This window comes from Zingiber officinale, chromosome 9B (assembly GCF_018446385.1).
Source record: "Zingiber officinale cultivar Zhangliang chromosome 9B, Zo_v1.1, whole genome shotgun sequence".
NCBI lineage: Eukaryota > Viridiplantae > Streptophyta > Magnoliopsida > Zingiberales > Zingiberaceae > Zingiber > Zingiber officinale.
The window spans coordinates 3,048,670-3,069,574 of record NC_056003.1 but is presented as its reverse complement, the minus strand read 5'-3'; the positions used below and the strand labels follow the sequence as shown (position 1 = coordinate 3,069,574).

The following is a 20,905-nucleotide window of genomic DNA, read 5'->3' as shown; positions in this document are numbered from 1 at the left end:
GATAAAGCAATAGAAACTGAAAGAGCAATTGAAAGTTATCTCCAAACATCCCCTTCAGTTGTTAGGGACGCAACATCACGAATCACTATCTAATTATGGGAATTAGTACACTACATGTGGCCTTTTTGTCTTAGTTTTGGATCGTTGTATGCAAAGGCTTAGTGGCTATTAAAAGCTTTTACAGGATCCTTATCGGCCTACCCGTCCATGTTTCGATAAGTCCCAATCATATTATTCATAACTCCAATTTGCAGCATGGTCATGAAAAGGAGGACTGAATTATGTGGTTTAGTGTGCTAATTAATTAACTATCAGTGGCCGTCATGTATATACATACATGGTGCTTACAAGGTAGGCATCATGACCCTCGAAGTAAGGTTGAGTTGACTAGTACGGAGTAGAGTCGTTATAATAAGATAAGAGTTCGAATCTTGGTAAAGTCATGAAAAAAGTCCTTTCCACTCTAATCAACTATAGCTTTCCGATTTACCTCTTCACAAATGATCGTGAGGACGACCGTGTGAAGCCGCTGGAGTGACGGATTCTACTTTTTACTACAATTACAAGATAAGCATCATAACGTAAGTAAAGTATCAATACTTTATATATATCAATTATGTTATGTTGCGCACCACGCAGTGTGCACCTGTGCTTAAATGTGTTGTGCGTAGCGTTTTTGTTTGTTTATTTTATTTTTTTAAGTTTGAGGGGGGGGGTGCATCAGCAGTCGCCCCCCTTACCGACTGTGGAACTCCTAGTATTATGAGATTCTATCAGTGGAGATAGAGGATATTGTCTCTTGTTCTATATAATAATCGTCCTCCATGATTGAATTTCTAGATCTGCCACTGGATTTAGAGGTTAGGATATAACATTAAATTAAAAAAATTAAATTATGTGCTCATGGGTATTGAACATAACTTGAGTGTTTTTTTTTTAGTTTTTTTTTAAAATTTTTTTAACTTTAATATTATAATCCATAGATAAAGAAAAATTATACTGGCGCTTACCAGATAGATAGGTAAATAGGATATTAGTTATAACAAGTTGTTTGAAGAATTAATTTAACTATATTTCAAGAAATAAGTATTAATTGATTGATAGTCATCTTTTTTAAAAATATAAAAATATAAAACTTTTAAATTTTAATTATTTAAGTATAAAGTTAAATCCTTATTTTTTAAAAAAATTGTAAATTATTTAAGTTTATTAATTTTCTAGGACTGTCCTAGTCCATCAATTTTTAAAAAAAAAATATGAAAAATTTAACTGAATGCTTCTATTTGTCAAATTAAAAATTAAACAACTTTTTTTACCAATGTATCGGTTGGCACCCAATTCAATTGCACATCTTTCTCAAGATCTGCAAAATCTATATATTTCCTTATATCGTGGGGAATAAAGGAGAAGAGTGCCCACTCAGAGTACTTTAGGTTCATGAAAAATAAGCAAAATGCATAATTATGACAACTTGAAAAACAGTGACAGGCGATCACCACTGTTGGAAATTTCCAGTAGTGTAAAATCAGAAAGGAACAGACAAAGGCAAAAAACCCTGCTTAGTTCAATCTGGCAGTGAGTTGTCTACCCAACAGAAGATTACTAGTATCGGACACCATGACATTTCAGACTCCTATTTTGCATCTATGCACTGGATCACTGAGACAGACTGGAATGACAGAATTAAGACGAAGAAGAAGTAGAATGTAGGTGCTTTCTTTCCTGCCTCCGAAAAGACTTATGAGTATCAGAATAGACTAATTAAAGATGATGGTTTGAACAGTTTGCTTACTGTTAATTTTAGTGGAACACCAGCCACGATGGAATCTCGGGAGCTAACGATTTGGTGGGCCTTAATTAGCCATGTGGTTGGCTGCATGCATGCTTCAGTTTAGCCATGTACAGGAGTTCTGAGTTCTACATCCTTTTCGGAAACCACTGATAGAAGCATGAGAATAGAGATGAACCTGATTCAACTTAATCTTACAGATTATTGATATCTTTTTTTTTTTTCTTTTTGAATCATAATTCATTTATCTACAGTGGATGGAAAGTGGGATGGAAAGTGGAAACAGGGTCCTCACTAACTGTTTTATCTACAGAGGATACGCACATCTACCCGTGCTTCAAAACTTGGCCTCCATCTATCTACGACCTGTCTGTGTCCGTGGGGCGAGGAAGATGCAGGTGTGCCATCATCTCCTCTTTGCCAGGTTTGTCTCTTCTTGCCATTGCATGCCGATGTCGTTGGCGATCCTCACTGCATCTGAAGAAGCACCGGAGAGTCCTCTCCTTGTGAACCCGACTGCGTACACCCCACAGTTGCCCTTCCATCCGTCGGGGAAAGGACTCTTTGGCATCCCATCCTTGCTGAATAAATCACATCCCTGTCGACCGATCGCCTTTCAATTCAGTGTCTACAGCTTGCAGAAAAGCTAGGTTCAGTTCAGAATAAGTACCTGAAGCCACTGTGGGACGTTGCTGCGATATCCTGTGGCTAAGATCACGGAATCTACGTCGAGAATTTGGCCGTCGACGAGCTCCACTTTTCCAGGCGAGAAGCTCTTGATTCCGGAGACCACCTTGATCTCGCCGGACTTAATTTTGGCTAGCGCGCCGGTGTCCAACACCGGCGTCCTCCCCTGTTTGTTCTTGAGCTCGAAAGGCCCGGCGGAAGGTCGTTTCAATCCAAATTTGGCGACGTTTCCTAGCACCGCCCATGCCAACAGCAGCAGAATTTTATCCACCGCCCACAGCGGCAGCCACTTCAGCAGCAGAACGGCTAGCGCGAACGTCGATTTCCCCATCACCTCCCGCGGAAGCACGTGAACCTGAGGACAAGATTCAATTTTGTTAGCGCAGATCGAATGGAATTTAATTCGATATTATTTTAAAATATTTTATGGCGGAGGATTGGAGGAGTGCGCGCGTACCGAGTCTCGCACCACCATGGACGGCGAGGCATTGTGGTCGCAGAGGTCGAGGGAGATCTCCATGCCGGAGTTTCCACAGCCGACGACGAGCACGCGTTTGCCACGGTACCGCTCGCCAGACTTGTAGTCGCAGACGTGGATCACGTCGCCGGCGAACTCGTCAAGTAGTCCCTCCAGCTCGGGAACCACCTTCTCCGAGTTCTCGCCGGTGGCCACCACCAACCACCGCCCGATGTACTCCGCCACCTCGGCACCGGCGACAACGGCGGTGACCCGCCACACCCCGATGGTGTCGTCGTACTTGGCGGAGTGCACCGAGTGATCGAAGCGAGGGGTGATGGCGAAGCGGGCGGCGTAGGACTCCAAATAGTCGACGAACTGGTCCTTGGAAGGGTACTCCGGGAAGTGGTCGGGGAAGGGGAGGCCGGGGAGCTGGCAGAACTGCTTGGGAAGGTGGAGCTTGAGGCGGTCGTAGGAGCGACGCCGCCAGAGCGACGCAATGCAGTCGGTTCGCTCGAGGACGACAAAGGGCACCCCTTGCCGGCGCAGGCCGGAGGCCACGGCGAGGCCTGAGGGACCTGCGCCGACGATGATCGGGCCGTTCACCCACGTGCATGGCCGCGACAGGAAGTCGTCGTAGTTGTTACAATTTTGTTCCATTAAGTTCGGCGGCGCCATGGTTTATATATTTGACAATACACTCTTGCCTTACTTCCTTCCTTCCTTCAACTGTCGGCAATGGAGAATGGAGATTGAAATTAATTGGGAGAAGAGGAAGGAGAAGGAGGAGTTATTAATGAGGTTGATAAGGAGGTGGGTTATGGGGAGCCGAAATTAGCCGATGACAGTCCTGACTGGGTGGGGAAATGCTATAAATAGGGCTAGAAATAGCCCTGAAGGGTCCTTTTCAAATCATGAGTATGTATTACTGCTATATGTTGTCCTTTTTTTTAATTCTTTTTTAATAATAATAATAATAATATACTAATTTTATTTTAGTAATAAAATATTAATTTAATACTAGAGTATAGTATATAATTTGCATAAATCTATTTTTAGTGAAGAGTTGTTTAAATAGTGATATACATATTTGGATATCGCAGCACGTGGACAATTTAATATGCTTTAATAATAATAAAATTGCGATAAATTAACTATTTTTGAAATAACTATAAAGTATGGGATCAGTTTATTATTTAGAAAAGTACACATAAATTCTCTTAGAATTTATGAAATCTATGATGCTCTCGGTAATTAATTTTAATTCATTTAAAAGGGCACTGATGTGGTGATAATGAGGAGGTCCATCTCGTTATTATCATGGAAGTCAAAGGAGATCAAAGTTTAAGACGATCAATGTGTAGATTGTATTGATTGGTCGGACGAAACATGCTCCAACCGGGGAGAGGGCTTCGATCTGTCGTTCGAGCGGCTTCTCCGCTCGACAAGACACCAATATTTGTCATCGGCGGACGGAACTACGGGCGAGCGGCTACCTTGCTCCGCTAGACAGCCGAGCATGACATCAACAGAGTTCAACTTCGGCCAAGCGGCTACCCTGCTCGGCCGGGTAGCAGATCTTGACAGTGGCAAAGTGGAACTTCGGTCGAGCAGACACGTAAAGGAATATCGAGGTTCTAATCGACCGACCGAGACACCAGGGCGACGAATCACCGGTCGTTCGCCCCTGACAATACATTTCTGATATCCAGTGATATCCTTTTGGGAGTTGGTGTCATTGACACCTGACATGGTTGTCAGAAGATCGTACGGTGAAAGCTTCTACTGTCACTTTAGAAATATGCTCGGCCTGTTAAGGTACTATGTCAGGAATATTTTTCTGACAAGTTTTTTCAGGAAAAGCTTTGAGAAGCATGCTCACCTTGGAAAGCGTGCACGCGCACTACCAGAGCTCTATATAAAAGGGGGTCCAAACATCAGTGGAAGTATGCGATATTCACTGTTGGTGCTACACTAATCTTTTTATTGCTCCGCTTTCCATTTCATCGTCGGTGACTGACTTAAACGTCGGAGGGCCAACGCCAGAGACCCTTTTCTTGGCTTGACACTGACATAGTTTGTATTGTAGGTCCATGTAGAATCCACAGAAGGTCAGCGTGAGCACCACATCTCTAATTTTTCATCTCTTCGATTTACAGATACGATCAGACATTATTCTCTCGAATAAATAAATAGTTTTTTTGAGATGTAAATTAAAATTCAATCTATTTTTCATGATGTTGATATTACAATTCGGTTAATACTCTAAAACATATCAATTAATCTAATTTAATTACTTTTTTTTTAGAGACCAGTGGAATATTCTTCGTTTTAATATTAAAAATATTTTTAAATGGAGTGATGTGCATTTTCAATTCAATATGGTCCTAGAACTCTCAGTCATAATGAAGAACTGGAACTTCATAATTTAAAGGATATCTTTATAATCATGACTAATTATTTCTGAATCAAAATATCGCGTGACTCAAGGAGAAACTTAAATAACAATGCCGTCCATTTGATGCGAGCAGTTATGATATTTGACAAATGAAATATATTAATTAATTGATAACTTTATGTTCAATCATTAGGAAACAGTTCGTTTTCTGCAGTCACTTCGACAATCATTCATTCTTCTTGGATCTCCTTCAGTCATGATTGTGCTTATTGGATTATGAGCCTCCCTCATTGCATTCTGCACCTCTCATTTTATTCACTACATGTTAAATCAGTCACTTATTTTTCATACTGAATTGGCACCAGATCATCATCCTCGAGAAGTAGCTCTCCTGTTTCTTTCTTAAAGGTGCTGCCCGGCATCTAGTTGCGTATTCCATTTCAGTTTGGGACTGACTCCTTCAGCATATCGATGTGTTATCATAGTTTAATTTAACAATCGCAGCTTTTTTTTTTCCTTTGAAAATTGATTTCTGTATGGCTGCCAACAGTTTACGCTGGATTCATTGGACTTCGTCTACTTTGAGCTAAAACAGCATTATTTCATGTTTTAGACCAAATATTTTAGTTACGTGGAGTTATGACTGGTTAACAACTTTCAGTGACTGTTAAAGATAAAGGAGTTGCTAAAAAACTTATGGGAAAAAAAAATGTCACTCCCGTTGGCACTGTTTTGACTTGAGAAAAACGTATTGAGCCGGTTGTGAAAGCAGAGCCCTCTGTTCTTGGTTTTTAGCAGAATTTCTCTCTCCCACCTGAAGTGTTTTGACTTCTTCAGTTCAAATGACGGAAAGTAAAGGAAATGATTGAGAATGTGGGTCATTTTCCCTGAAACAAACAGCTCATGTGCAGGCCTTGATACAGAGGAGAGGAATGTCTTTGGATGTAGTACAGCTCTGAGTCTGCAAAGAGAATGTGACACCAGGGCTGACAACTCTGCCACACTGTTCAACTTTGCCACACTGATCTAGTGAAGTCATCGAGGATGTCATGCAGAAGAGGATAACAGTGCTCTACGAAGAAAATAGCTAGCAAATCAAGGAAAACATGAGCACGATTCATACGCTACATTTATGATTTTATCAAGAAAATTGTCGAAATTATGGGTAGGGACGATTGCGGTGGGGCAGAGAGGAAGGGCAGAGTGTGAGTGTGGTGTGGGCTCGTGGCCCCCACATCCTCACTGACACATGGCGATTCCCGCTGCCCATAACCACACCGATACCGACACTGTTCTTATTCCCCTCGCCCAAGCAACATCCTCTTCGACTTGTATTCTACTGTCCAAAAGTATCTCTGTTGTGCCTTCTCCATCCTCGAGCTCAAAAAGAATATTTATTTATATGTATTTCCTTGATGAGATTTCTAAGTGTTATTTTGAGAATTTGAAGATATAAGATTAATGTTTTATACATTAAAGAAAGCAAGAAAAGTCATGGTAGCAAAAAATTGAAATGGGTCTGAAAAATCAGGTATCAAGTGGAAAGAAGTAAATTAATTTTGAGTTTTGTTAATGAATGAAAAAAAAGGAAAGTAGATAAAATCAAAGAGAACCATGTTGATGAGATCTTCTATTGTGTGAATATATATGCAGGTCTTTTGCAGTACAACACATGAGGTGGATCATACATCATAATGGAAGTCACTGTTAGGCTTAACATGGGTCTTCTAATTTTGTGTAGGGTATATGGACATGTGCACACATGAAAATCTAAGTTCTTTATTTAATTTGATGCTGATATGAAATTAGAATTTAGAGTTGTTCTTGAATAGTTGAGATTTAGACTTGGTAGCTTTCTTTAAAGTGACATGTGAAATTAATGTAGTGTTTATCATATGAAACTGTGAGAAATGGGCTAAAACTAAAAAAAAAACTTTGAGATAAATACTTCAAAAGAATTCACAAGAGAAGAATTGTTTTCAATCTTTAAGAAGGCATATGTTGGAACTAAATGATGTCGCTTGTAAATCAATGACAAAATGTGTGCATATCAAAAATAAATACTCACCAAATCTGAAGTAAAAAGGGTTTCAGTACCCTAATTCTTTCACACTTAAACATTCAAGGATTTGTTGACATTGATTATCAGAAACAACAATTTCCTTAAGTAACTAACCTTGGCTATAATCCCACATGATTTAGATGCTAAACCTGGTTTCGCGATATAATTTATCCATGCACATTATTCCTTTACGTTTGTGTAATTTCATGTTGGCCATAGAAATCTTCCTTCAAGTGATACCTTTCATGATATCTGTACACGAGTGAAGTAGTTCTTTCTTACTCTTTCTCGATAGCTGATAAATCATCTCTTTTGAAATGCCATTGCTATTAGTTTCTATTGATTCCTTTTGTTTCTTTTTTATGTCGCATGCTCTTCAAACTGGTTCTTGGCATGAAAGCTTTATGATCTCAGAGTTTGGATGATCCTTTCTACTTTGCATATTAGGATGACATTTTTCATACAATTAGAATCCCTCTTGTTGTAGGTTTGGAACCCATTACATTTGTTGGAAAGACTCAGATGATCAGTTCTTTCCTACTTCGACATCATTTATCTTGCCTTCTACTTGTAGTTTGTTACTTCTCTTTCTTAGTGTACAAGTGTTTGACACTAAAAAGTGATGGGAGTAAGTATGACGAAAGTAAAAAATACTGAATACTAGTCAATGCACAGATGGTGAATTAGTGAAAGTAGGAATCAGTTGTTCTTCATTCATAGCCAATGCACAGATGGTGCAATTTAGCAACTCTTGTCCTCTGTTGACGAAAAAGATGCAACTGTTTGATTTCTTGCAAGCTCGTTGAAGTTTTTCACATGTTGCAAGGGCTAGCAAAATTTCAGTGCCCAATTGCCATGAAATGGCTCACACCAAGCACGCAAATCGGCAAAAACTTGGGGCCATGATCAAGTTTTTTTTATGAAAAATCAATGATCTTTTCACTCTTTTTCTTAACAGAGAAAATCAGTTACAAAAATATTTTCTTTCCTTGAACATTAGAGAAACAATTTCTAGCACTGACACACTGCCAGAGATTCAATTAACATTTTGTAAAACATTCTGAATTAGTTTCGTTGGAAATACTATGATGAGTCTTTTCAAAGACTAGCATCAAGATTGACTAGCATCATTTTAAGTCCCTTTCGACCAAATAAAAAGAGAAAAAAAAATAAAAAGCTTTGATGACTCACCTGACAACAGCTTCACGTTCTAAAAATGTTGTTCATTTTTGTCCAATGGCCTGGCAATGCAAATGGAGATGGCAAAATTTGATCTTTACACTTTTACAAACTTAGTCATGTTTGGTGCAATATTACTCGAAATCTATGCAACAAATACCTTTTAATCCAAGGTTTGATGCATCCAACGACATGGCATCCATTCATAATCCATCACTCCGCATGGGAGAAATAGAATTTCTGCACAGGAAAAAGCTCACGAGTCCAATCAAAAAAAAAAAAGGGGTCCAACAGACACCTCAATTAGTGGAAAGTAGCGGCTTGAGAGCCTCGAATTACCTTCATTTTGCTGTCATAATTCCATGAACCAAGGCCAAAAGCGTGAAGAAATGGTCAGCCGCCGCTTTGTGGAATGTAGGGGATAAGTTTATACCTTTAGCTAAAAGATTAAAGAAGAAGATTTTTGAATGAGAGAAAAGGATAGGTAGAGGGAGGTTCTCTTTTTGTGTTTGAAACATCCTTCGGAGGAAGTAATTCCAATGTTTTTTTCTAAGGAAAAGAAATTGTAAAACAGGGATCTCTTCGTGACTATGCAATCCAAATTTTGAAGTCATTTGAAAGCAACTGAAATGCTAATCTAAGTAGATCAAGTTGGATAGAACTATTTAAGTCGCCTAGATGAAGTTACAGTAGCTCTACACTACTGTTAAGCTCAATAACCAATTAATCTAGGACACTGATTAAGTTCTTACTTAATTGAAACTTTATGAAATGGATGAACTACTTCATTTTTGTTGTATGAACCGGAGATGAGTACATGTCAAAAATGTTGAACCAATGCATGCATGATCATGTGTGTGTAGATTGAATGAAGACTTTTTTCTTTACAGAACCTTCATTTAACTCAGTGAATCGTGTTTAATTTCTTCACATGTTCTTCCACAAAGTAACTCTCAGATTTTTGTTGAATTATTTCACAGTTCATAGACTGCAATCCATAACGCTCGAAGGATTTTCTCCAAAATCTTTTATCTCTACTTCCAACAAAATCCCGAATCACAAACACACACACACACGTGTTAAAAAAGTTCACTTTTTTTATGGCCATCTTGTCTTTTCCGCTTGCTTTCCACAATCTTTTATTTCCTAAAACAAAACATAGTTCCTAATTGAATTAAGCATATAGATATAGAAAAAAAAAATAGAAAGATGAATAAATAGAAGATAATTATTTTTTAATTAATTAATTATCATAGACTAATAAATCTAAGTCAAAATAATATATGGAAAAATATTAAGATAAATATGGTAACATATTACGCTAACTATGGTAATAAGAAATATATAAATAATGATAAATATAGTTTGAATTGCAATCTAAACATGGTAAATTATCCGTAATTAAAATCAATATATGAATTTTCTGAACTGCTATCTTTGTCGTTGTTACCTAATATGAGAATTAGGGTAAAAAAAAGACAAAAAGAGGCATTGCTCCATCTGAGAAGCAAGGAATGGGAAGGAGAGGTGGAGAAGAGGATGGATTTTGATTCCCTCTCCGCCAATTCTTCTTGCCTTCCTCTTCCTCTTCCTCTTCCTCCCTTTCATCTTCACTCTGTTCTCACCTATCAATGTCGCCATCTTTTTCATCCTTTTCCAAGAACCCTAATAGCAATAGTGTACCAAATAGCTATTCGTCATCTAATTTGTATAGTTTTTTTTTTTCCTCTTCAGTGTTATTATAAATAGCTATCTCGTTCCATATTTTCCTCACAACTCAATTCAACTCGTAGAGCTGTCTCTGTCTGTTGCAAAATTTAGCAGGGATGCTTCACCACCGCCGCCTTCTTCTCTTCCTCTTCTTTCCTCTCCTTGGCGCGTCGCCAGCCCCTAATGCTTCTCTCCTTCTCCTTCCCCACGTCCACTCCGACCCAGACTCTGTCGCCCGCGAAGTCCAGAGGTAATTGTGCGGTATCCCCTGATTTGAGTTCTCAGTGACATTGTTTCAAGCAGGCGATATGCAGTCTCCTCTGCTTCAATTCCCCTGAGCTAAGTTTTTAGTGGCATTGTTTCAGGCAGGTGGAGTCCTCCCGGCGGCGCGCTCTCTTGGAGGCGAGCGAAAAGGAGCAGCAATGCCTGACGGGGAACCCCATCGACGACTGCTGGCGGTGTTACGGCACGGACTGGCGGGAGGACCGACAGCGACTGGCGGACTGCGGCATTGGCTTCGGTCGCGCAGCCATGGGAGGTAAAGGTGGCCCTTTTTACGTCGTCACCGACCCGTCGGACCCCGACCCTGTGAACCCGCCGCCCGGCACCCTCCGCTACGGTGTCATCCAGGAGGGGCCCCTTTGGATCACCTTCGCCAGCGACATGAACATTCGGTTGAATGAAGAGCTAATTGTCAACAGCTTCAAGACCATCGATGGCCGCGGCGCCGTTGTGCACATAGCCGGCGGCGGCTGCATCACCCTACAGTACGTCTCCAACATAATCATCCACAACGTGCACGTCCACCACTGCGTCCCCGCCGGCGAGGCCAACGTTAGGTCGTCGCCCACGCACTACGGCTGGCGCACGCACTCCGACGGCGACGGCATCTCCATATACAGCGGGAAGCAGATCTGGATTGATCACTGTGCTCTCTCCTACTGCACCGACGGCCTCATCGACGCCATCATGGGTTCCACCGCGATCACCATCTCCAACAACTACTTCTCTCACCATAACGAGGTGATGCTGCTAGGCCACACTGACGACTACCTCCCCGACTCGGGGATGCAGGTCACCATCGCCTTCAATCGCTTCGGCGAGCAGCTGGTGCAGCGAATGCCCCGCTGCCGCCGCGGCTACTTCCACGTCGTCAACAACGACTACACGGCCTGGGAGATGTACGCCATAGGCGGAAGCGCCAACCCCACCATCAACAGCCAGGGCAACCGCTACGTCGCCCCCGCAAACCCTAACGCCAAAGAGGCAGACTCAAATCATCCCCAAAATCCCTTTTTTCCCCCTTCTCTCTAGCCGATTACTGACGTCAACGACGGCGATTGCAGGTGACGAAGCGGGTGGACACAGCGGAGAGCCAGTGGAGCGGGTGGAATTGGAGGACGGAGGGGGACGTGCTGGTGAACGGGGCATTCTTCGTTCCCTCCGGCGAAGGCCTCGACGCGATGTACGCCAAGGCGGAGAGCCTCGACCCGAAGTCCGCGACGCTCATCGACCAGCTCACCATGGGCGCCGGCGTCCTCGGCGGCGGGCCAAGGTAATCAATCGCCGCGCCTCTTTTTCTTCATCCCACTTCCCGCAAAGTTTTATCCACGAACGATTCGGTTTAACCGGACCCGGTCCAACGAAACCGGTCGAAGGAAAAGCCCCCACCAGTTACTTGATTAGATTCTACGGCATACCTTTTCCTTTTGTCTCATGCATCCTGGTGCGGACCTTCCTCAGTGGGCCCTTCTCGCGAAGGCATCAGAGCAGCTGTTCGTTCAGACACAGAACAGCTTTTGCATCCACGAGGAACCGTCTCAAATCTCAATTCTACGTTGGGGCCTAAAACCAGTCAGTAATCGCTTGGATCGAGGCTACGGAGCATGAACAGTGAAATGCTGTGCATTTCTCGTGCCAAGCTCGCAGCCTTTTCCCTGACCTCGAGCACCACTCTTCTTCCCCCATCGACATTTCTCTGCACTATCAGAAGAGGACTCCACCCATGTTTAAGGTGTACCAACACGCATGGCTTCCATTCTTTGAGTGGTCCTGTGACCTCAAAGATGTGCACACAACATAAGTCAAACACCTTGGGACCCTACTCTTACCCTGTTTCTGTGTCTCGTAGCTATCCATAAGTTATGGGGATGGACAAATAATTGTTTCTTGGAGGCACGTCTCTATCTATTCTCTATTCTCTATTCTGATGAATGTGGAGTTGATTAACAGGTGAAGCCGACAGGATTTTGAGTCTATAATGCTATCTCAAGTTGGAAGCTTTTCTTGTTGGTTTCCTTGTTTAAAGCGTATCCTGTGAACTCTCAATTCCTGTTCTGTTGTTATTTATGCGTTGAACTATCGTTTTATGTTTTATCTGTATATGTTAAACGTATCTTGAATGGGCCAGGGACAACGGAGATGGCACCGGGAATTCAGTCAACTACGGTGGGTCGGCCACGTCGGCAGGCGGTGGCGATAGCGATGGAGCAGGGTATGGCTACCTGGGGATGATGTTTGCCGGCCATGCGCCGCCGTCGCTGAGGCCAAACCTCTTCCTCTGCGTTGCTCTATTTTCTACATCTCTAGTTCTGTCCTTTTCTTTACAGTCTTTGCATTCTTTGTAGACTCATGCTTTCCAATTAAATAGAATATCAATCTTTAGAAAAGCAAAATCTAGAGCTCAAGCTCGAGAAAGTTAGGTGAGCTCGAGTTTTCAAACTTGTTTGTGGTGCACGTGCTAATCGTCTGTTTCTATGAAAACGATAACAGTGAACGAGTAGTCCATTCAGCATGCGTTAACGAGATGATTGTTCCGGTGGTTAACCCATCGGTCAACGAACAACCAAATAATGCTTTCCCTAGAGATTGCTAGTGCGGATGATGAAGAACCCTTAAATGCATTTCAACAGAGAATTAGATCGACATCAGAGATATCCTAGTAGGTGGCTCTGATGCTCAAGTTAAGTCTGGTTGAGGTGGTATACACGAAAAAGAAAGTGGAGAAGGACAAGAGAATCTTGTGGAATTTGATAGCTGCAGTCATCCTTGTATGATCCAATGAGCGAATCAGATCCGATAGTCGTTAGTTGTCTTTCAATTCACTAGGCATCATGTATTTAAAGGAGTGAATCTAGGATATTAGATCTATCAACCACGAAACCGTTTCTTCATCCATCTAGTGTTATATGTTCTGGAATATTCGTCGTCATCTGCTTCTTCTAGGCAAAACAACCTCATCAATAAAGGTTAGTGTGGGTCTGATCCGAGGACGAATGAGGAAATGACGTCAACGTGGAGTGACCTTGAGTATAGGCGAAGCCGGATACTGAGGCATGAATGATGCTGAGATAGAGAGGATGTCGAAATCTAAGGTCGAGGCCGAGATGTCTTGGCCAAGTTGCCGAGGGAGAGATATCTTGCCTGAGGACAAGATGTCTTGGTCAAGTTGTCGAGTCCAAGATATCTTAGCTGAGTTGTCGAGATCGACATATCTTGGTCGAGTTGCTGAGGTCGAGATGTTTTTGGCTGAGTTGTCGAGGCCAAGATATCTTGGCCGAGTTACTGAGACAGAGATGTCTTGGCCACCATGACTTTAACTGATAGCTCAACACGATTCATGACCATATAGAACACGTGGGGTTGTAGATTCCCGTCGCATTATAAGCCCCTCCAACAAGTCTAATAGAAAAAGATGTAGTCCAACTAACTTGACTATGTTGAGTTGTCATTTGCTTACGGGTCTTGCTAACAGGAAGATGTTGAACTTATCATAAAGCTAAGTCTCCACCTTAGAATATGAGATTCTAAGGTAAAGTCTGTCGTAAGGTAAAGTCACTAGCTCGAAGTTAGAAATTTTGAACATGTCGTACGGTTGAGTCACTAGCGCAATGCTAGGAGTTCTGGGTCTATTGTAAGGCTGAGTCGCTAGTGTGGGACTAGGAGTTCCAGGTTTGTCGTAAAGATGAGTTGATAATCTCAGGATGACAAGTAAGAAAGGATGAGCTATTTGAGATAACTGAGCTTCTTGAAAGACTGAGTTGTCTTGTGTGGCCAACATGTCATGGTCGGGTCATTGAGGTTGAGATGGCGAGTTTGTTTGAGGTTGAGTTGTCTGAGGCTAAAGCTGAGTTGTTCGAGGTAGAATTTTCAAGACCGAAATGTCTTAGCTGAGTTGTCAAGGCCAACATGTCTTGGCCAAGCCAGGAAAGGCTGAGGTTGAGTTGTTTAAGGCAGAATTGTCGAGGTTGAGATGCCTTGGCCTACTAGGAAAGGCTGAGACTGAGTTATTTGAGGCAAAGACAAAGTTGTCTAAAGCCAAGGTAGGGTTGTCTAAAGCTATGACTGAGATATCTTAGCCTAATTGCCAAGGCCAAGTCCCTTGGCCGAGCTGGTAAAGTTTGAGGCTGAGTTGTTCGAGGCCGAGATAAAGTTGTTTGAGGCTGATGCAAGGTTATCCGAGGCTAAGGCCAAGATGTATTGACCGAGTTGCTAAGGCCGAGATGTTTTGGTCGAGTCGAGCTCGAGATTCCATGGCAGAGTTGTTGAGGCCGAGATGTCATGGCTGAGTTGACGAGGCCAAGATGTCATGGCTGAGTTGCCAAGGTCGAGATGTCATGGTCAAGTTGTTGAGGCCAAGATGTCATGGTCGAGTTGGAAAAGGCTGAGTCGCTAGTGCCAAGCTAGGAGGGCTATGGGTTTTTGAGTCTGCCATAATGCTGAGCCGTTATTGAGTTGGGCTAAAAGGGATATGAGTCTCTGAGCCTGCTAGAATGTTGAGTTGTTAGCAAGTAGGGCTAAGAGAGCTATGAGTCTCTGAGTCTACGAAATACTGAGACGTTAGTGAGTAGGGCTAAGAGAACTATGAGTCTCTAAGTCTTCCAAAATGCTGAGCTGTTAGCGAGTGTGGCTAAGAGGGCTATGAGTCTCTGATTCTTCCAGAATATTGGAATTCAAGATTGAGACTGAGTCATTAAGGATGTTAACAGTTGAGGTTGAGATAGGATGCTATGATCTGAGACTAAGTCATAAGGCGGAGCCATTAGCGAGTGAGGCTAAGAGGGCAGGCGGAGTCTCTATCACTAACATGATGTTAGATTTTCTTGATATGTCGTTAAGTAGAGCCATTGGCGAGTGAGTCCAAGAGAGAAGGCAGAGTCTCTATTGCTAGCATGATGCTAAGTTTTCCTAACCTGTCATAAAGCGAGTCATTAGTGAGTGGGGCCAAGCGGGCAGGCAGAATCTTAGTCGCTAGCATGATGCTAGGTTTTCCTAGTCTATCGTAAAGAGGAGCCATTGGCTAGTGGGGACAAGCAGCTGGTCAGAGTCTCAATCGCTAGTGTGATGCTAGATTTTCCTAGCTTGTCATAAGGCGGAGTCAGTGACGAGTAGGGTCAAGAGGGTGGGCAGAGTCTCATTGCTAGTGCGATGCTAGGTTTTCCTAACCTGTCGTAAGACGGAGTCATTGGTGAGTGGGGCCAAGAGAACAAGCAGAATCTCTAAGTTTGCCAGAATGTTGAGCCATTAGCGTGTGGGATTAAGAGATCTATGAGGTTTTGAATCTGTCATAATGTTGAGTCTAGTAGAATGTGAATACTAAGCCGTTATCGAGTGGAGCTAAGAGGGATGTTGAGTCTGTTAGAATACTGAATCTGTTGAAATGCTGAGTTTGTTAGAATGATGAGTCTATCATAATGTTGAGCCATCAGCGAGTGAGGCTAAGAGGGCTATTGAGTTTCTGAGTCTTTCATAAGATTGCAATTTGTGTAACAATTTTTGCTAGAGATAGAGACAATTTACTGAATTAAAAATAATAAAATTTTAATTTCATATTTATTTATCAAGATGACCTGAGCTGACAATCTCAGGGTGTTAAATGTTGGTGCAACATCCCTCAGGTCAAGGTTGACCTGGTTGACCAAGCTGAGTCTTGGTTTGAGTTTAGATGTTTGACAATAAGATATTGATTGAAGAAGAGTCAAGTAGGTCAAGGGAGTGACCGGATACTTGACTGGGAAGTCCTAGTGAGTGAAGCTAGGCAGATGGAAAGTCCTAGTGAGTGAAGCTAGGCAGATGGAAAAACCCTAGTGAGTGAAACTAGGTGAAAGTCCTGGTGAGTGAAGCCAGGCAAGGGAAAATTCAGATGGATCAAGGATGATCGGACATCTGGTGTTGGGAAGTCCAAGTAGGTCAAAGGATTGACTGGATACTTGGCATGAGGAAATCCAGATGGGTCAAGGTTGACCAGACATCTGGTGGAAGTCCAAGTAGGTCAAGGGAGTGACCGGATACTTGGCACGAAGTGAAAATTCCAAGTGGGTCAAAGGGATTGACCGGACACTTGGTGGGGAGTCCTGGCAGGTCAAGGGAGTGACTAGATGCTAGGCATGATATACCAACAGGTCAAGGTTAACCGGATTTGGGTGTGAGAGGCTTGGGACTTGGTTTTGGGCAAAAACCAAGATCTGGATCGATCGGTGGATCGATCCAAGCCTTTCCTAGCGAACAGAGCCTCTGGATCGATCCGTGGATCGATCCAGAGGTCCCAATCGATCCGGGGATCGATTGGGACGCGGCTGCTTCGCGCGATAAGCGCTGGATCGATCCATGGATCGATCCAGGCGTTTTTCCCAGAGCACAGAGGCGCTCTGGATCGATCCGTGAATCGATCCAAAGCCTCCCCGATCGATTGGGAACATTCGAATCGATCGTGATCCGACCGTTGGCGTCGATAAAGGCCGCAGGCGCACGATTCCTTCGGCATCTCTTAACCGATTCATTCCAGCTCTTCACCAGCTTCTCCACAGCTCTCTACAAGCACGTGATCGCCAGTTCTTGAAGGTTCTTGGAGGCTTTCCAAGTCAAGAGGCGGATCCATTGCAAGAGGAAGAAGTTAGGGTTAGGGTTTTCACTGCATTTCTTGTAAGCTTTTACTTAATCTTTACTACCCTTTCTTCTTCTTGTACTGAGAGTCTTGTAGGGCTTCTCCGCCCTCGGTAGTTACCGAAAAGGAGTGTTTCATAGTGGAGGGTGCGTGCGTGGTGTGGATCCTTGGATTAGTCACCTCCTTTGGAGGTGGATACCAAGTAAAATCCTAGTGTTAGCGTGGTTGTATTTGTTTCTGTATTTTTCGCTGCATATCCTTGAAGAAACAAGCAACGCCAAGCGACGAGCACGCAACGAGCTATTCACCCCCCCCCCCTGTAGCTACTTTTGGTCCTAACAAGTGGTATCAGAGCAAGGCCGCTCTTCACCGGAATCATCGCCGGAAGGGTCAAGCATATCAAGAAAAGCTAGAGGGTGAAGAAGTTGGAGCAAATTCTTCAAGTTCAAGACTTTATCAAGCTCAACTTCAAGATGCAATTCCAAGATGGGCTTGGATTTGACACAAGGGTGGCTCCACCATACACTTCCACGAGTTTCGATTCTTGGAAATCAAGAATCGAAAATTTCCTTATGATAGAGATAGAGCAATGGTTTGCTCTCATGGAAGGATTTGAAGCTCCAACAAACTCCAAGGGCAAGCCTCTCTAGAAAAGCAAATGGGGTCAAGAGCAAGTTCAAAGGAGCAAGGCAAACGATAAAGTGACCAAGCTTTTGGTCAACTTATTGTCAAGCAATATTTTGGCTCAAGTTGGAGAATTCAAGGATGCCAAGGAGCTTTGGAGCAAGTTGGCATTAATCCATGAGATCCCCTCCACTGTACCGAATCAAGAGGAATCCAAAGAGGGCGACTCAATGGATCAAGATCAAGAGGAGGACTCCGAAGTTGAGAGATGCTCAACTTCCGAAGAAGAAGTCCAAGAGGAAGCTTCATCCTCAAAGGAGTGCAATCAAAAGAGCAAGGAAGTAGTATATTCCTTGTTTCATGTACAAGAGGATGAAGAAGAAGGAGAAGCCTCCACCTCTAGGATTGAGGGGGAGCAATCTTCATTGACACCGGATCAAGAAGAAGGAGAATCCTCCACATCCGGGTCAAGAGAAGAAGAGGATGAAGAAGCGTCCACCTCCACAAGTCAAGCAAAATCAAATGGAGGAGTATCAAGTTTGGATCAAGAGGAAGCTTCTACCTCCGGATCCAAAGGAAAAGATGCCACCCCTACAAGCAAAGGTATAAATATTTTAATTAATAATAAAAATCATATTATATGCTTTGAATGTAGGGAACATGGGCACTACAAGAGCAAGTGCCCTAAATTGGCCAAGAAGAAGGGCCAAGTGGCACAAAAAGGTAAGGTGAAGCCCAAGGAGACCATCCCCGGAACAAAGAAGAGCAAGGAGCACATTGTGTGTTTCTCTTGCAATAAAAAGGGGCATTATTGGAGTCAATGCCCTAAGGGGAAGAAGATGGTCAAGGCTCAAGGAGGAGGCATTAGTCAAGGGGGAGCCTCCAAGGTAAAGAAGAAGGTAACATTTATTGAGCCTACTCCTTTACATTATGGTAAAAAGCATGATAGTTCTAATTTTTATCATTTTAATGCGATTTACCATAAGAATAGGAAGCATGAGGGCTTTAAGGAAAAGCATGTGGCCCTACATGCCAAAACTACTACACCTAAGGCTAGGAATGTAGGTAAAAGTCTAGGCAAGAACTCTAAGGATTGTAGCTATAAGCCTAGAAACAAAAATGCTCATGGACTTAATGAAAAACCAAATTCTAAGGATTTAATGATAGAAAATCAAGTCTTGAGATCAAGACTTGATAAAATGGAAAAGACCCTAAAAAGGATGGAAAATATCCTAAAAGGGCAAAATGAGCAAAACCTAGGGCTAGGAAAGTCAAAGCCATCAAATAGCCATAGAGGTTTGGGATACAAACCAAAGGCTAAGAAGGATGTGCCTAGTTATCATAGGGTTCCATATAGTTATGGAACAAACCCTAGGTTTAGTGGTCAAGTCAAGAATACTAGGGAAGTCATCCCTAAGAGTATTTTTGCAACCAAAGTGACTAAGACTTCTAAGAAGTCTAAGAAAGTCACTAACAAGGTCACAAGGGAGGCTATCCCTACGGTTGACCTAGAAAATGTGACCAAGGCTTCTAAGAAGCCCAACAAGGTCACTAGGAAGGTATCTAGGGAAGTTATCCCTAGTGAGTACCTAGAGCATCCAAGGAGCACCAATATGTGTTGGGTTCCTAGGAGCATCTTCTCTACCCCATAAATGGGTTAGAGAGTGTCAACTCCAATTAGAAGGGTAGTTAACCCAACTTTGAGGAAATTGACACTCAAGGAGCATTTTCAAGGTTTTTGTTAACCTTTGAAAATGAAATGGAACTATTATTTACTCCTTGAAAGAGTAAAATGTGCCTAGTGGTGAAAAGTTGATTTTAATCTTAAAAGGCACATATTGGGAAATTCATAAGAGCTACCAAGTTGGGATTTTGGTATGTTCTTAGGAAATTTAAGGCAATCCAGGCCTTAACTTTAAAGTGCTACTCTTGTGGAAAAATGAAATATGTCAACATTTGAGGAATATGCTTAATTTCAATTGGCATAAATTAATCAAGGGAATTAGAAATGCCAATTTAGGTTTTGGCTTTTTCTTGACGCACTTAAGGGCAATCTAGGTTTAAGTTGTAAGTTTAGCTAAGGTTTTAAGGATACTTAGATAGTTAATCTAGGTATATTTTATTTATGCTAAATCTTGCCATGATTGTTTGCCCATCAGATGCCATGACATCATGTCTACTTTTGCATTCATGACTTATTATGAAAAATACAAAAATACCATGTCATGACATTCATACATCATATAGTTATAGGATATTTTCTTTTGAAAATTATTTCCTTTTGATGTATGTCATAACATTATCATGCATTAAGTTTAATTCCTTGTAATCAAGGACAAAAGGTATTTAACAACACTTATTAACAAGTGACATCCTAGGTGGGTGTCTAATATCTCCAAAATGCCTAGATAGTATGCATGATCCCTAGATTAGGGCAAAATCAATCTCTACATCTCACAAAGACCTATAAGATGACTTGTATGTGTTTTAGTGCACATTAGATACAAGTGAGATGTTAGGATGATGAACAAAACTCAAGATGTTGATTTAGTGCATTCTTTTGAGTTTTAGTTTCATCAAAACATATAGATATGTGTTTTTCCCATCATTGGGAAAGCTAATGTACAAGTCATGTGCATTAAGCCCAAGGAATATAGTGGGATATTGGTTTGAAAAAGTTTTCAAAATGATTTTGGAAAACCTTGGTGAAGGCTATCTTTTGATAGTAATCACCATTGAATAGTTAGACACAAACTTGAAGAAAACACTAAAGTTTTTGCAAGTTTTCAAGTTTGTGTCAATCTTTGAAAATATGATGTATTTTCATAGAAAACTATTTTTCCTTGATAATATATGCCCTAAACAATGTCTACACGAAATTTCATAATTTTTGGATTTTTTTAGAATTTTCTAGGGGTCTCTGAAGTTGAACTATCAGAGCTCCGATCGATCCATGGATCGATTGGAGTGCCTGAATCGATCCATGGATCGATTCAGAAGGCAAATCTCGCGAGCAGTAGCTCGCTGGATCGATCAGCCGATCGATCTAGGTAGTCTGAATCGATCAGTGGATCGATTCAGAAAGGTTCAATCGATTGGAACCCAACTCCAATCGA

The 20,905-nt window shown here is 42.1% G+C and overlaps 2 protein-coding genes and 1 long non-coding RNA gene across 4 annotated transcripts; 1 reads left to right on the top strand and 2 right to left on the bottom strand.

Annotated features, from left to right (window-relative positions):
- Positions 1-1,949: 1,949 nt before the first annotated feature.
- Positions 1,950-3,751, bottom strand: LOC122024616 (probable indole-3-pyruvate monooxygenase YUCCA9). Its single transcript, XM_042583270.1, has 3 exons — positions 2,934-3,751; positions 2,460-2,831; positions 1,950-2,387 (listed from the first exon to the last, which is right to left on the bottom strand). Exons 1-3 carry the CDS (start codon positions 3,609-3,611, stop codon positions 2,196-2,198), a joined length of 1,242 nt encoding a protein of 413 aa, XP_042439204.1. The 5' UTR covers positions 3,612-3,751; the 3' UTR covers positions 1,950-2,195.
- Positions 3,752-8,588: 4,837 nt separating this feature from the next.
- LOC122023566 lies at positions 8,589-9,133 on the bottom strand. Its single transcript, XR_006123168.1, has 3 exons — positions 8,912-9,133; positions 8,733-8,812; positions 8,589-8,634 (listed from the first exon to the last, which is right to left on the bottom strand). It is a non-coding gene; the product is annotated as an uncharacterized LOC122023566 (long non-coding RNA).
- Positions 9,134-10,085: 952 nt separating this feature from the next.
- Positions 10,086-12,965, top strand: LOC122024035 (probable pectate lyase 5). 2 transcript variants are annotated; one of them, XM_042582539.1, is made up of 4 exons: positions 10,086-10,532; positions 10,648-11,548; positions 11,629-11,837; positions 12,693-12,965. In XM_042582539.1, exons 1-4 carry the CDS (start codon positions 10,399-10,401, stop codon positions 12,907-12,909), a joined length of 1,461 nt encoding a protein of 486 aa, XP_042438473.1. In that variant the 5' UTR covers positions 10,086-10,398; the 3' UTR covers positions 12,910-12,965. The 2 variants fall into 2 exon arrangements, 1 of the variants encoding a protein (XP_042438473.1); XR_006123290.1 differs by having other exon boundaries at positions 10,087-10,532; positions 11,629-12,514; positions 12,693-12,833.
- The last annotated feature ends 7,940 nt before the right edge of the window (positions 12,966-20,905 follow it).

Coding starts and splice junctions, on each gene's coding strand:
- LOC122024035 (XM_042582539.1), top strand. CDS start 10,399: ATGCTTCACCACCGCCGCCTTCTTCTCTTCCTCTTCTTTCCTCTCCTT. Junction 10,533..10,647: donor GTCGCCCGCGAAGTCCAGAG/GTAATTGTGCGG, acceptor GCATTGTTTCAG/GCAGGTGGAGTCCTCCCGGC. Junction 11,838..12,692: donor GTCCTCGGCGGCGGGCCAAG/GTAATCAATCGC, acceptor TGAATGGGCCAG/GGACAACGGAGATGGCACCG.
- LOC122024616 (XM_042583270.1), bottom strand. CDS start 3,611: ATGGCGCCGCCGAACTTAATGGAACAAAATTGTAACAACTACGACGAC. Junction 2,832..2,933: donor CCATGGTGGTGCGAGACTCG/GTACGCGCGCAC, acceptor TCTTGTCCTCAG/GTTCACGTGCTTCCGCGGGA. Junction 2,388..2,459: donor ACGTCCCACAGTGGCTTCAG/GTACTTATTCTG, acceptor ATCGGTCGACAG/GGATGTGATTTATTCAGCAA.